Below are 15443 nucleotides of genomic sequence, written 5' to 3'. Positions count from 1 at the left end.
GCCATGTTAGTAGTTGGATTCTTACTGATTGTATGGGGTGGACAGGTGTCTTTATGCAGCTAACAACCTCAAATAGGTGCATCTAATTTAGGATAATAAATGGAGGGGGGGGACATTTTGAAGAAAGACTAACAGGTCTTTGAGGATTAGAACTCTAGCTGATAGACAGGTGTTCAAATACTTATCTGCAGCTGTATCATACCAATAAATAGTTTAAAAAATCATAAATTGTGATTTCTGGATTTTTGTTTTTTTTGGATTATGTCTCTCACAGTGGACATGCACCTACGATGACAATTTCAGACCCTCCATGATTTTTAAGTGGGAGAACAAATACCAATTTCCCAACACATTTTTTGCTCATAAAACCATTGCACAACACAGCAGTAACCTTACCTCACCTTTAGATTGGTTTTCAAATAGAAATAAAAGCCATTTGGGGTTTTGCGCAATAGCGCTCATGTTCATTAAATAAAAAAGCTTGTACTTATCGTGGAGAGTTGACTGGCACACGGTGGAGGATCTGGTGCAAAAAGTGCAGATTTTGGCAATATTTTTGTTATAAAACCAGTGCTAATAGGGACCCTGAAAGCTCCGTCAACATCTGAAGACTGGAAAGATCAATCACGGAGGCCAGAGATGACACTGAGCGCTCTCCAGACACTGAGCGTCTTTTCCTGGAGAATGAATGGTGTTACTGCTGGGAAATGTCCATCCCTACTGCTATTCTCTTGAACTGTATAATTTGAATGCTTGAAAAGCAAACGGTATGCGTGTATGATGCTCCTTCCAAATTTGTGTATGATATATTTTGTAAACACATTTATTTATTTGATGTCAGGCCTAAACTATCAATCGCTGTCAAATTGATTTTGGAAAATTTGTGATTAGTTAATCGTGGAGATCGTGATAAATCGGCTGTGCACCATTTAGTTGAATGTTTTGTTTAACCGTTTTTATTCCTCTTTTTGCTATTAAATTTACTGTTCAAATGCTGGAATAATGTTACACATTGCAGATTGTTTCCAGAAACCTTCTATTTACATTCATTAATTTATTTACCATGATGGTAGAAGGTGCCAGGTGTAGATGCTGCAAGTCAGACATATCAGTTTACAGAAAAGTAATGATATTTTTATTTAAAGTGTTTATTTATATAACTTTATCTTTTGTGATAATTGTTCTGTTTGACTGTTCAATGTCCCATGCTTATTAAAAGAAAAATGTGAATGGCTGCCATTTCAAATCTCATATCCTTTGTTCTCATCCTTGCATAAGATTATAGAGCAGTTTTGATGGTGTTTCATGTTCTAATGCTCCATTACATGTTTTACCTGTTACACAGGGAATATGGAACTTCAGCTAAACTTTTAAGAGAAAGTTTTGAATCAAATCGTAATTGCAATAGCTGGCGCAAAATCCCAGTTAGATGTTTTCACCAAATGGTTCAGGCCTATTTGATATAATGGCATTTTGATGAATCTTCTTTTGAAAACCTTGTTGTGTGTGCTCAGTGTTCAGTGTGGACTACAACGATGAACTAGACGTGCTGGTCAGTGGCTCGGCGGACTTCACGGTGAAGGTGTGGGCTCTGTCTGCTGGGGCGTGTCTCAACACTCTGACGGGACACACCGAGTGGGTCACCAAGGTCAGCCAACTCATTCTAGGAAATTACTTTGATCTTAATTATGCATAGTTTTAGATAATACAGACCTTTTGTTATGAATGCCATGTGTTAGCAGTCCCAAACTAAAGTGACAAGATCAGCATAATGCAGTGCTTGGTGTTATCTCCCATCAGGTGTTGCTACAGAAAAGTGAGGTGGAATCTATGGTGCATAGTCCTGGGGATTATATCCTCCTAAGTGCTGATAAGTATGAAATTAAGGTAATGGTCCTGTCTCCAGCTGTCTCTTGTCTTTGTCTCATGTGTGAGCTACTTTACCTGATATTGTGTTTCCTGTGCAGGTCTGGCCTTTAGGGAGAGAAATCAACTGCAAGTGTTTGAAGACGCTGTCCGTGTCCGAGGACCGCAGCATCAGCCTCCAGCCTCGCCTGCAGTTTGACGGACGCTACATCGTCTGCAGCTCTGACCTCGGAGTCTATCAGTGGGACTTTGCCAGTTTTGAGATTCTCAGGTAAAAAATATGGCTGCCCTGTAGCTGGTCCTAGTCCCCATCACGTCACCTACAGGTTTCTGAAACGTGAAGCTCAAAGTAGGCCATTCACAATGGCTCTGTCCGTTGCCGTCTTTGCTTTGGCTGACTCCGCTTAACTCCCATCTAAACCAAAGAGATGCAAAGAGGGGGAGTGTGCTGAATCCAAGGCGGGGCAAATGAAGCCCACAGTCTATAGTGGCCACATGTGACGCACCCACCTGTCACTCAAAGCTGAGCTAGCTATCTAGCTATCTGGCTAGGTCTAGTTTACAGGTCTGTAGACACCAGACCTGTAAACATGGTTAGTTGGGCTGTACGTTTTGGCATTTCAGCAGAGAGGTCAATGGTGATTGACTCACTTTTGGAGCCGGCCTCCAGCTGACATTCAAGGCACATTTGATTGGCACATTTGATTTTTTTATAGTTCAGAAAAATCACAAGGTGTGTGACAGTAATAAATACAATCGTACAACATTTTAAAATGGCATAATACATTTATAAATCTGTTCAAATTGGCTAGCTTCAGTGTCCAGGTTTGAGTTCTGGCTCAGGTTTGTGCAGCTTCTGGTCTATTGGTCCCAGGTAAGCATGGGTGATAAGCAAGCTGTGACTATGCTTGTGTGGCCATCTGTATGATAAAGCTGAGATGGATGATGAGAGATCCCTGCAAAAAACTGACAACCGCTTTGAGCTGTGATGGTGCTAAATTGCTCTTTCAACATAATATTGGCTCATAGGCCTGCACAATTAATTGAATTTTAATCACAACCACGGTTTTAGCTTCCCACGATCAAATTTGCCTGATGGAGCAATATTTTAAACATGTCATTCCATTCATAGAACGCTCCGTTTTTTTGTTTTTGTTTTGGAAAACCAATCTACCGCTCCGTATACCACTGTCTGATCATGAGCCAGTTGGAGTTGTTCCCTGCACCGCACAGCTTAGTTTCTAGATGGAGACAGTCCCAGAGGACAGAGTAACGGGAGGAAAACTTAACAGATAGCAGTCGGTTATATGTTGGTTTTAAGGTTTACCAGTTTACAAGTAAACGCAACATTTTGTCCCGTTGTGTTATTTTTCTGACAACAGTGGTGACCAGTGCTAGTTATTGTCTGTTAGCTCACAGGGCTCTAGGGTGCTAGTTAGTGTCTGTTAGCTCACAGGGCTCTAGGGTGCTAGTTATTGTCTGTTAGCTCACAGGGCTCTAGGGTGCTAGTTATTGTCTGTTAGCTCACAGGGCTCTAGGTTGCTAGTTAGTGTCTGTTAGCTCACAGGGGTCTAGGGTGCTAGTTAATGTCTGTTAGCTCATAGGGCTCTAGGGTGGTAGTTAATGTCTGTTAGCTCACAGGGCTCTAGGGTGCTAGTTAATGTCTGTTAGCTCATAGGGCTCTAGGGTGGTAGTTAATGTCTGTTAGCTCACAGGGCTCTAGGGTGCTAGTTATTGTCTGTTAGCTCACAGGGCTCTAGGTTGCTGGTTAGTGTCTGTTAGCTCACAGGGCTCTAGGGTGCTAGTTAGTGTCTGTTAGCTCATAGGGCTCTAGGGTGCTAGTTAATGTCTGTTAGCTCACAGGGCTCTAGGGTGTAAGTATTATTTTTTCCCTAGGTCGCATCCGCTGCCTCTCCACAAACGAAGCAATGTTGTTTATATAGATATGGTTTAATTTTGCGTTACATGACCCGTTTCGTCTTTAAAGCCGTGCCTGTGTTAGTATCTCCTCCTCTCTCTCCTCTTACTCTGCGCGCAGCCCTGTTCCCAGTAACTCACTCACGACTCCAAGCAACACGGAGAGACACAGCGGCGACTCAGTGGCCCGTCGCGCTAGCGTCTCTGCTCTGTTGACCCTTAGACTGGATATTAAGAGGGACAGCTTGGATGCCAAAACATATGGATGGCCTTGTGGCTTGCTGTATTATAGGTCGAAAAACCCACCCCCTCCACGGTAGTAGATGGGACATGGGCCAAACTAAAGAAATCCAAGTACATGTCAGATAAATGTTTCCCAAAGATGTTCCTGGCATTTTAGGTTGTTGTGATCAGTCAATGTTTGTCCAGGTGTTCATGTTTCTGGTCATTTTGGTTTTTATTAGGTATTTGATGGTGAGACTACAAAATAAATTCCTTTGTGACCTTTTATTATTGTAACAGCACCTGCCAGATGAGTACAGCGGTCTGATACGGCTGGAATCATTTATTAAGAAGAACCTTTCTGATGCTGTTTCTAGAGTTCTATTAACAGCATGTTTTCATATTCCTAGAATAATTTATTAAGAAGAACCATTCTGTTGTTTCTAGTCTTCTATTAACAGCAAGTTTTCATATTCCTGGAATCATTTATTAAGAACCCGTCTGATGCTGTTTTTAGAGTTCTATTAACAGCATGTTTTCATGTTCTTAGAATCATTTATTAAGAAAAAACATTCTTATGCTGTTTCTAGAGTTCTATTAACAGCATGTTTTTTATATTCCTGGAATCATTTATTAAGAAGAACCATTCTGATGCTGTTTCTAGTGTTCTATTAACAGCATGTTTTCATATTCCTAGAATCATCTATTAAGAAGAACCATTCTGATGCTGTTTCTAGAGTTCTATTAACAGCATGTTTTCATATTCCTAGAATCATCTATTAAGAAGAACCATTCTGATGCTGTTTCTAGTGTTCTATTAACAGCATGTATTCATATTCCTAGAATCATCTATTAAGAAGAACCATTCTGATTCTGATTCTGATCTCTGCTCCCTATTTCTAGTGTTCTATTAACAGCATGTATTCATATTCCTAGAATCATCTATTAAGAAGAACCATTCTGATGCTGTTTCTAGAGTTCTATTAACAGCATGTTTTCATATTCCTAGAATCATCTATTAAGAAGAACCATTCTGATGCTGTTTCTAGAGTTCTATTAACAGCATGTTTTCATGTTCCTAGAATCATTTATTAAGAAGAACCATTCTGATTCTGATCTCTGCTCCCTATTTCTAGTGTTCTATTAACCGCATGTTTTCATGTTCCTAGGGTGATCAAAACGCAGGACCCAGCTAACCTGTCCCTGCTCAGCTTTGGCGAGGTGTTTGCGCTCCTTTTCGACAACCACTTCCTGTATGTGATGGACTTGAGGACAGAGGCCATATCGGGCCGCTGGCCTCTGCCAGCCTACAGGAAGTCCAAACGGGGATCCAGCTTCTTGGCCGGTGTGACCTCCTGGCTCAACGGCCTGGATGGGGACAATGACTCTGGACTGGTGTTTGCCACCAGCATGCCGGACCATAGCATTCACTTAGTACTGTGGAAGGAGAACGGGTAGACCGCACGCACGCTCTGAAATATATCAACAGCCAACATAGATCATGCATGGACCAAAGCATTTTGTTTTTATCTGTTTCTTCCTCAAACAGTCCCACTCCAGACACCCACCTGGACTTCCACGGATGGAAAACTAAGAAATATGATGGATTTACTGGTATCACTGGTGTGCTAGATCAACACATCTCTGACAATTAAATGTTCCAAAATAAACACAACAATAGAATTTCTCCTGTAAAATATTTGAACGTAGAGGTGTAAGTGTTTTTTGGCAGATTTGCTCTTTGATCCGTTTGGCATTGTACCAGTCACCTTTGAAGGGTAACTACTGTTTTTTTACAACCCCATTTTCCCATGTGTTTGTGTAAGTGACTGATGGGAGCAATAATCTGACATTGGTCCAGGATTAAGAGAGATCGCAGCTGGCGGCAGCGGAGAAACAAGCAACAATGGAAGTTAATAGTGCAAATGTCTGTTATGGCTGTCTGTGTAAATCTTTAAAACTCCTTGAGACCTTTCCGGTTGCCCAGAAACGGCTCAGAAGTTGCTAGCACTAAACCCACCAGACTCCATTTAAAAAAGCAATACTTTTAGCCTGTATAGAGCCAACATATAGTCATATTGGTAAAATATGTAAACTATGTATTATGTCAACCAAAACTAGAGTTGTGATGGTTGTATTAGTTGAAAGACGACCCAAAACAGCTTTTCATAGTTTTATTTTGTTTCGGTTGACTTTGAATTAAGTATATTTCACGATGCTAAAATTATAGTTTATTTACATGTTTTTTTTTTGTACTAAGCTGTAGTTAACATGGTAAGTTCTGCTGTAAGTGTCGGCATTTCAGCATAGAGGTCATTCAGGACTCGCTCACTTTTGGAGGTGGCCTCGAGCGGGCATTCAAGGAGCTGCAGTTTTGGCACATTGGCTTCATTGTTCAGCACCTGAGGTTAAAAGGACTGTTCATTTACCTGGAGACTGGTGGCTTTAGCCAACGCCATTTCACATACTTTTTATGTTTAAAAAAGGATCTTACTATTTACCAGAAAGGTAGACACTATTAATCTGAGCCTTTCAGCTGCAAAACAAGCACTTTTATTAACATTAATACAAGCTGGAGATTTGCACTATTAACTCCCATTGTAGCTTGTTTCTCAGCTGTTGTCTGCAGAAATCTCTCTTAATACTGGAACAATGTCACAGATAGTGGTTCCTATCAGTCACTTAGACACAAAAACACAGGAACATACTGCAGGGTTCAGGTTACTTTTTAATCCATAGTCTAGAAACTGGGCACCAACTTTGGACACTGACCTTTTCCTGATCAGGATCAGACTAAGTCAGGCCAACGCCACGCTGATCACTGAGCCCATTTGCTGAAACATCGGTTTCCTTGAAGAAAAGCAGGCTCGCCTTAAACACAGTCACTGTAAATAATGAAGATTTCCTTTGACATCAGGGTAGATGAACGTAAGGTCTTTACAGATCATCCCTAAGAAAGCTGGGAACTGAATGGTGTGTTGAAGTGGTTTGGTTCATTGTTCTGTACCATGTAAAACAATGTGAGGTTTCATGTTTCAGTTAATTTAATGTTACAAACTAGAAATCCTCGATAACTCCGGTGAAGTGCAGTAAAGTGATGGCTGCATTGAAAATCTTTCTTTTACGTTGAAGTTTTCAGAATAACTGTGCTCCAACAGTCTGGGATGTCTGAACTTTTATAGTTATCTACCTGACATGACTTGCTCAGTGAATTGCTTTTATTGAATCAGTGACTGTGTAAAACATCCGGTGTTCTTTTCTTAAGGCCTCGTTGCATTGCACAGCGGAGGAGGGGACTTGGCAAGCAGTTGGTTTTGTGCAAAATGACAATTGTAGACTTAAAAGATTTGAATGGGTGATTTTTCTGAGAGATACTGTAAAACCACGCCTGGTTCTGTGCATCAGTTTCAACATCATGTCTCAAGTTGGTTTTCTTCTTTTATAAAACTAAACTTTTTTCCATGACTTAACTGAATATTCATTGCTGTCTTCCTTTGCATTAGGCAGGCCACAGATCACCACAGATTAAAATGCATTCATGTGCAACAAACCTCATTTAAGGCAAATTTGTTTTTCTTGAATTCAGTCTGTAACCCGTTTCTGACATGGGGCGTAGTAAACAGCAGATGTGCAGACTGTTGTTGGGTTAGGTTTTTCAAATCAAAAAAAATAATCTCTGAAAATACAGTAATATGTACATAAAGTGAGAAACTGAAATGGGCCAGGAAGAATTTTCAATGGGACGTAAAAGTTTTTTTTTGATGTATCTATTCAGAGGTAATTGTTGTTGGATTCAAGTACCACATTATTGTTTCACAACAACCTTCTATTGCACTGTCAGAGCTCTTTGTTCACCTGCATTAACGTACAATCAGCTTCAATATTGCAGTCCTTCAAATGAATAAAAGTAGCAAATGCACCTAGTTTTGTCTGTGTAATTGATCATGCCACCATTAAAACGTATACCAGCATCATGATCATAAGGAATGCTTTAGGGATGGCAATGTGGGTCCAAATAGCTCTACTTTGTGTACCCGCTGACAACAAACTGTACTCTGTCTTCTTTTAAACCCTTTTATGATTACTAGTCCCTATACTATCCACCTGTCCCGACCACCGGTTTGAATGCAATTGTATTCGTCATCTCGGTTAGCATAGACTAGTACCAGTTGGTGTTCTAAACAATGTGTTTATCATTTTTTGACATACCATACAATGACTTTTTATAATTTTTTCAACATACAATATTATGACCTTTTAATCAACTTTTATGACATACTCTACTATGACACATTTTGACATACTATACTATGACTAATTTCTATATGCTACGACTTTTTATAATTTTTTCAACATGCTATGCTATGACTTTTTTCCAGTTATTTCAATACTATAGGCTATCGTCATTTTTTTCCATACAGTATACTATGACTTTTTTTCGACATACTATACTATGACTAATTTACAAACTATGCTATGGCTTTTTTCAATTTTTTTTCAACCTACTATATCCTACTATGACATTTTTATAATTTTTTTCAACACAGTATACCATGACTTTTTTTGTCACTTTTACGACATATGTCGTGCATATGATACATTTTTTACTATGACTAATTTCTAACTTTGGGGTACCTGGGACCCCACTTTCATTTAATGTCAAATACCAGAGACCCTCGGTTTATTTATCATGCGATTATACTTACATCTCACCACTGCCATGTGGGCCTCATACTTCGGGTCCCGGGGACCCTGTCATCTTTCTACTAGCCTTGTTGCTGCGGCGACTTTGTACTTTGTGTCCCAGAACCTTTCTTACTATGTGCATTCATTTCATGTCAACTGCTGTCAACTGTTTAAAAAAAAAAATTCAAAACAGATTCAAGGTTTGTTCGTGGCTCGTCCACGCGGGCCAAGAGGCTACAATCTCACACAGTTGGCGCCCCAGCAGGCCCGCATGCAGCTCCGGCAGATGTAGCTCTTGCAACCGCCGCACACAGTGTATTTTGTGGTCTTTTTTCTCGGGAAAGCTGACACCTCTTCCTCTTGCTGTGCACTCTCAGCGCACTTAGTTCCGCATCCTCGCAGAGCACAAAGTTGTTGTAGGCGGATATGTTGAGGATCGTGCCCACCACGGTGAGCCGCCGCTTGACGAGCCACCGCTGGGCCAGTGCATAAGAGGTGACATAGTTGATGCACGTCACATTGCGCAGGAAATACAACACCTCGAAAAGGCACTAGCTGCTCGTCCAATGTCACGTCGGCTCCCGGGTTGTAGAGGCGAGACAGCCGCCGCGCCCATGCATCCCACACCTCTCGTATGGCCGCCAGCTTGGCCAAGGCTTGTAAGGCAGCATCAGTCTTGTTGACCCACGGAGGACAAGATGATGGCAACTGGAATATGCGTTTGAGTGTAGCATGGGTCTCTGACTTTTTTATTAATGTTATTCCACATTCTATGAATTTTTCCGACATAGCATACTATGACGATTTTATTGCTTTTTTCAGCATACTATACTATGTTTTTACATTTGTTATATGTTTGTACAAACTATACCAAGTTTTTATCCCTTTGTTTTTAAACATACTATTACTTTAATTTTTTTGAAATACTTAAAACTCTTTATCACATTTTTCAAAACACTAAACTATAAGTTGTCATCACTTTTTTTTGACACTATACTTAACCCTGACAAGGCCCACCTGTGAAGTGAAACCATTTCAGGTGACCACCTCATAAAGCTCATTGAGAGAACACCAAGGGTTTGCAGCGCTATCAAAACAAAGCAAAGGGGGGTTACTTTGAAGAAACTAGAATATAAGAAAAATGTTTTCAGTTATTTCTACTTTTTTGTTAAGCACATAATTCCACATGTGTTCATTCATAGTTGTGATGCCTTCGGTGATAATCTGCAATGTAAATAGCCATGAAAATAAGGAAAACACATTGACTGAGAGGGTGGTTCCAAACTTTTGGCCTGTTCTGTGTGTGTGTCTATATATATATATATATATATATATATATATATATATATATATATATATATATACACACACACATTTATATACACATGCCCATCTGAAGTTTGCCAATGAACATCTGAATGATTCAGAGGACAACTGGGTCAAAGTGTTGTGGTCAGATTAGAACATGAAGGTGGAAACATTTTGCTTTTGGGGGACAGGACAACTTCACCGCATCAAAGGGATAATGGACGAGGGCACATACCGTCAAATCTTGGGTGAGAATCTCCTTCCCTCGACCAGGGCATTGTGGGTTGTACATGGATATCCCTGCATGATGAGGACCCAAAAAACAAAGGAGTAGCTCAAGAAGAAGCACATGAAGATCCTCGAGTGGCCTAGCCAGTCTCCAGACTTCAATCCCATAGAAAATCTGTGGACGGAGCTGAAGGTTCCAGTTGCCAAACAACAGCCTTGAAACCTTAATGACTTGGAGAAGATCTGCAAAGTGGATTAGGACAAAATCCTTCCTGAAATGTGTCAAACCTGGTGGAAACTGCAAGTAACGTCTGACCTCTGATTCCTAGCAAGGGTTTTGCCACCAAGTAATAAGTCACGTTTTGCAGAGGGGTCAATTACACATTTCCTTCATTAAAATGCAAATCAATTCATTACATTTTTGACATGTGTTTTCTGGATTTTTTGGTCATTCTGTCTCTCACTGTTCAAATAAATTTGCCATTAAAATGAAAGACTTATCATTTCTCTTTCAGTGGGCAAATGTACAAAATCTGCAGGGGATCAAATACTACCCACACATGTGTATATGCACACACAAATATATGCATATATACTGTGTTCACTGTCACTCAAATCCACAACAAAGCATCTGACTGAATCCAGTTTAAAATCTCTTTGTCAAAAATGAACATGTCTAACAGCAGGGCTGCCAACTCTCACGCATTGGCCGTGAGACACGCGCATTTGACTGGTTTCACACGCTCACACGCCACACCTCCGATTTTTCACGCTGAAGTGTCAACCCAGTCAGTCAAATTTCTGAAAGATGAGTTTATCTATAGATATACCTGTTGAGCCACTCGTGATCGACTAGTTGTGCTTTCAGAGATTGTGGGGGGTTCAAGAGCGCTCCCTGTCTGTGGAATTCTGTGATTTTCGGGAAACCGGGCAGAAGACATGCTTGTTTTTATTTTTCATTTTTGACACTGAGTAATACAATTAAATGGTTCAGTCAAATCATGGCACTATGTCAGCAAGAAGAAACAACATAGATAGAAAAAGAGTACAGGTTTCATTGTCTTTACTAATGCATATACATGTTTTAATTCAAATGTTTAACTCTTTTAGCCCCATTTGATGTTTTCGTTGATTCCTGGATCCTGAGGTAAGTGATCCTACTGTCACTGTAAAGCTCTCTTTGACAGTAGGAACATACTCAATGCTGATGTAAAACTTTTGTCTTTCTTGGACTATATCCACTTTAATACTGTTTTCCTTAAACAACGCATAACTTTTGTTATATTTAGGCCATGTATCCACACTACTCTGGCATTTATGCAACACCTACACAAAGACATCTGGAAATGTTTCTTACCCCGCTTAAGTTTGAAAACTGCAGGGTTGCGTTATAGTCTGTTTAGACAGAAAGGTGGATCGCTGGACACAAGCGCTGACACCCACTTAAGTCAGTCTTATCGATTAAGCAAATATGCTTTTCAGTAGCAGCTTCACCTCCTGGTTGGTCCAAGAAAAACAATCCCTGGGCTTTCTTTTTGATATTGTTTTTCTTTCTCCAAATTATTATCAGTATTTAAAAAGTATAGTTGAGCATATTTTAATAAAACATTTTTTAAATGTTTATGTAATTAATTTGATCTCATTGTTGAGATCATTGTTGTTTGAGTCCAAGACCGGACTCGAGTACTACAGCCCTGGCATAGCGTTTTTTGTGTTGGAACAAGTTGCACTATTTTAAATATGATATTGAGATACAAGAACTTCTTCACTTGGGACAGTAACTGACTCCCCACCTGATGGGAGCAATCCTGCACTTTCAGACTTGGAGGGGCTGACTTTCATCCTGACTGCTTGACAATGGACTACAGTCTGTCCCTGAAAAGTCATTCAGTCACCATCGACTTCTATCCTGAAATTCTCACTGTTACGTTCTCTAATACTGCTTTGGCCTCTTTTTGGAAGAGAGCTGTTTTGTTTCAGTGTTTCAGGTCTGCCACTCCTGAGTGCCTGATCACCCACAGGTGTTTTCAATCCGGTTATCAGAGAGGCTGCATAAAGGTTCCCAGGTCTAAGACCCTCCCCCTTCCTCTTGCCAGAACTTCCTGTCATGCTGGGAGTAGTTGGTGGAACTACTGCCTGCTGGTGCATGTAATATGGGAGATGTTTGAATTGTTACTTGAAGCTGGTAAGGGTTCTCTGCCATTTGTTTTGACCCCCTTTTTCTTCTGTTTTGTGTGTAGTCAGTGAGATTAGCACTGCGTATTTTGTGTTTGACGCTGTAGCTCAGTTCCCATTTTCTTTTCAGGAAGTATGGGTTTTTGTTTGTTGTTTTGGCCTTGGAGACCGGGGGCCTGTTGCACAAAAGTAGAATAAAGATATCCAGGATAAGTGAATAAGCGCAGCTTGGCTTAGTACGATGAACGATGAACAAGTGAAGCTATGTCCAGCCAGGTGTGGATAGCTGGGATAAGTGCACGTTCACGGCTTTCTCAAATAGACCACGGTATCGATCCCAGATTTAATGATGAAGAATTGAGAAGACGCATGCGCCACATAATTCACCCAATGAGCAGCAGCCTCTACTGGAAAGTAACGAGGAGGGGAAGAATATGCAAAAAGGGGAAAAAATATAGCCTTTGCCTCAAAAGAGAGCAGAGAGAACTAATGTTCCTCAGAAAATGGACCATGGACTTTACGCTTAATTTCAAACCCTTATTCACAACGTGAGAATATGTTTTACAACCATGCACAAATCTCTAAAATATTCAAAATTATTTGTACAATTAATGTTCACACAGAAAAACCAGAAAGGGACAACAACTAGAAAAAAGTAAGTGACTTCAATACACGCTGTGAGCATATTATTTATGTAAATCAATATTCCTGTTTTTTTATTCTTCTAAGAAGTGACCGCACCAAAATAAAAAGATTAAGAAGCATTGTGGTGTTCCCGGTGTGATGAATGCAAACTACACTACATACGTAGCCTACTGTATAAAGGCCATGTTATTAGTCCGGTGATGTGAGAATAATGGAGAAGGTTATGAAACCAATGTAAGCTATAATAAAAAAACATTGGGCCCACTTATTAAGGAGTAACACAAACTCCCCTTTTATTAGAGAAGACAAGCAACATGAAAATGAAATCATGAATTTATTGATCTCTGACCAGTCTGCCATTCTTATCATCTGGGAATATCTCTACATTAATATCGTCACACTTAATCTTCGGAGCGCGTCCTGTAACCTGAAGCTGAGACCACAGACGCTGCGCTGATCATCTCTACTTTTACAGAGAGAGTGGACACTGACGCGACTCGCATGTCTGCCAGCGGGCAGCGGCCATCGGGTAGCGGCCGCACATCAGGCAGCCTCTACACACTACCGTCCCACCGGGAAAAGTCCCACTCCGCATCAGGGGGCCAGTGCAACCATTCCTAACCATCTAAACAACTGTAGTAGGGTTTAAATCCAACTCGCGACAACAATAGTGACAAGTAGGCTAATACATGTTAATAAAAATAAAGCAGAACACATGCAGAAGACAACGGAATAACTGTTAAACACGTTTATTTCGGATCAGACGGCAGCTGATTTGACACATGAGACTCCAGGATTAATTTTAACCCGGCTGTTAGGAATAAATCTCCAGGGTTACTTGGCTGGGCTTAATTTAATCCGGTTTCGTGCAACCGAGTCCAAGCTAAATTCATCCAGGATAACTTGAATATCCCGGCTTAATCCCTTATCCTAGTTTTGTGCAACAGGCCCCTGACGTTTTTTACAGCTTCTATTATTGGTTGGGTTACCGTTTATTATCTACATTTTTTTTTTGTTTCATCATCCACAGCCATATATATGTATATATCTCTTTTAAACGTGTTAGCTCTCCTTTCTTAGTTTGACTTTATGATTTATTTATGTTACTTCCTAGCATCCCCTAGACGTAAAACTTAAGGGTCGTAAAACCAACAATTACAGCAGATGCAACCATGCTCACAGCTTAGTACAATAAAACAGGTTTGGTCCCTAGAGACAAATTCCTTGTTCATCACATTGAAATAGTGGGTAAAATAAATTGTTTTCAACAGTTTTAAGGCTTAAAGTTCTGTTTTATCAAGGATTGGACGGCTTTGATTGACAGGTAGATGCATCACAAACACTGTGTCTGACAAAGACTGAAGGCTCCATTTGCCCAGCAATAACTCATTGAAAACATATGGACCATGTTTCATATGGCTTAAGTACTTTTCATGTGTGTATGTGAACTCATGGAAAGGCATACTTTTTGGTCAAGAATCCAATCACTTGCATCTCTTGTACGGCTGTACACCCCCTGAGGTTGAAGAAATAATGCACCATGTCTGTTGTGAGTGCTAAACAAGGTCCAGTTTAATGTTGGAGAACCTCAAGGCATCCTTTCGCAGCGGCAATTGCATAGTCTATGAGGTTCTACTGAGACGTGATTATTGCTGGTTGAAAACTTAACCCAATACCCCGCCGAGATGACTTGAAATATAGTCAGCTCTGGCAATTTTTGTTAGTCTCATGGGAGACTTTTCCTTCTGTAAAAAATGAAAAAGCCAATCGACAATAATCAATTAATTGAGAACTATTAGCATCTTCCTAAATGTGTTTATCAAATGTTGTGCTAGTTCAGCAGAATGATCAAATTACTCTATCCAAAGGGTGTAGTACTTTCAAGGCATTATGCAATGGCCTGATCTGCAGTTCCTAGAATGGCCGCTTGAGGCTGGCTGCAAAAGTCATTCAGTCACCATTGACTTCCATTCTGAAATGCCCCCATGTACAGCAGAAGCAACCATGCTCACAGCTTAGTACAACAAAACAGGTTTGGTCCCTACAGACAAATTCCTTGTTCATCACATTGAAATAGTGGTTAAAATAAATTGTTTTCAATAGTTTTAAGGCTTAAAGTTCTGTTTTATCGAGGATTGGACGGCTTTGAGTGACAGGTAGATGCATCACAAACACTGTGTCTGACAAAGACTGAAGGCTTCATTTGCCCAGCAATAACTCATTGAAAACATATGGACCATGTTTCATATGGCTTATGTATTTTTCATGTGAGGATGTGAGCTCATGGAAAGGCATACTTTTTGGTCAAGAATCCAATAACTTGCATCTCTTGTACGGCTGTACACCCCCTGAGGTTGAAGAAATGATGCACCATGTCTGTTGTGAGTGCTAAACAA

At 40.3% G+C, this 15443-nt stretch overlaps 1 protein-coding gene and 1 non-coding gene across 3 annotated transcripts in view; both read left to right on the top strand.

The window, feature by feature from the left end:
- The window catches only part of fbxw2 (F-box and WD repeat domain containing 2), a 22267-nt gene extending 16476 nt beyond the window's left edge, over positions 1 to 5791 (top strand). For both annotated transcript variants that reach the window (XM_034896493.1, XM_034896494.1), the window contains exons 5-8: positions 1515 to 1648; positions 1801 to 1887; positions 1968 to 2137; positions 5175 to 5791. In XM_034896493.1, the coding sequence (XP_034752384.1) occupies positions 1515 to 1648; positions 1801 to 1887; positions 1968 to 2137; positions 5175 to 5463 (680 nt within the window). In that variant the 3' untranslated portion in view covers positions 5464 to 5791. The remainder of the gene's footprint in view (positions 1 to 1514; positions 1649 to 1800; positions 1888 to 1967; positions 2138 to 5174) is intronic.
- Positions 5792 to 14642: 8851 nt separating this feature from the next.
- Positions 14643 to 14783, top strand: LOC117959919. The gene has a single exon (XR_004660031.1). It is a non-coding gene; the product is annotated as a U4 spliceosomal RNA (small nuclear RNA).
- The last annotated feature ends 660 nt before the right edge of the window (positions 14784 to 15443 follow it).

The sequence above is a fragment of the Etheostoma cragini genome, chromosome 16 (genome assembly GCF_013103735.1).
Source record: "Etheostoma cragini isolate CJK2018 chromosome 16, CSU_Ecrag_1.0, whole genome shotgun sequence".
NCBI classification, from domain to species: domain Eukaryota; kingdom Metazoa; phylum Chordata; class Actinopteri; order Perciformes; family Percidae; genus Etheostoma; species Etheostoma cragini.
This window is presented reverse-complemented; position numbering and strand designations above follow the sequence as displayed.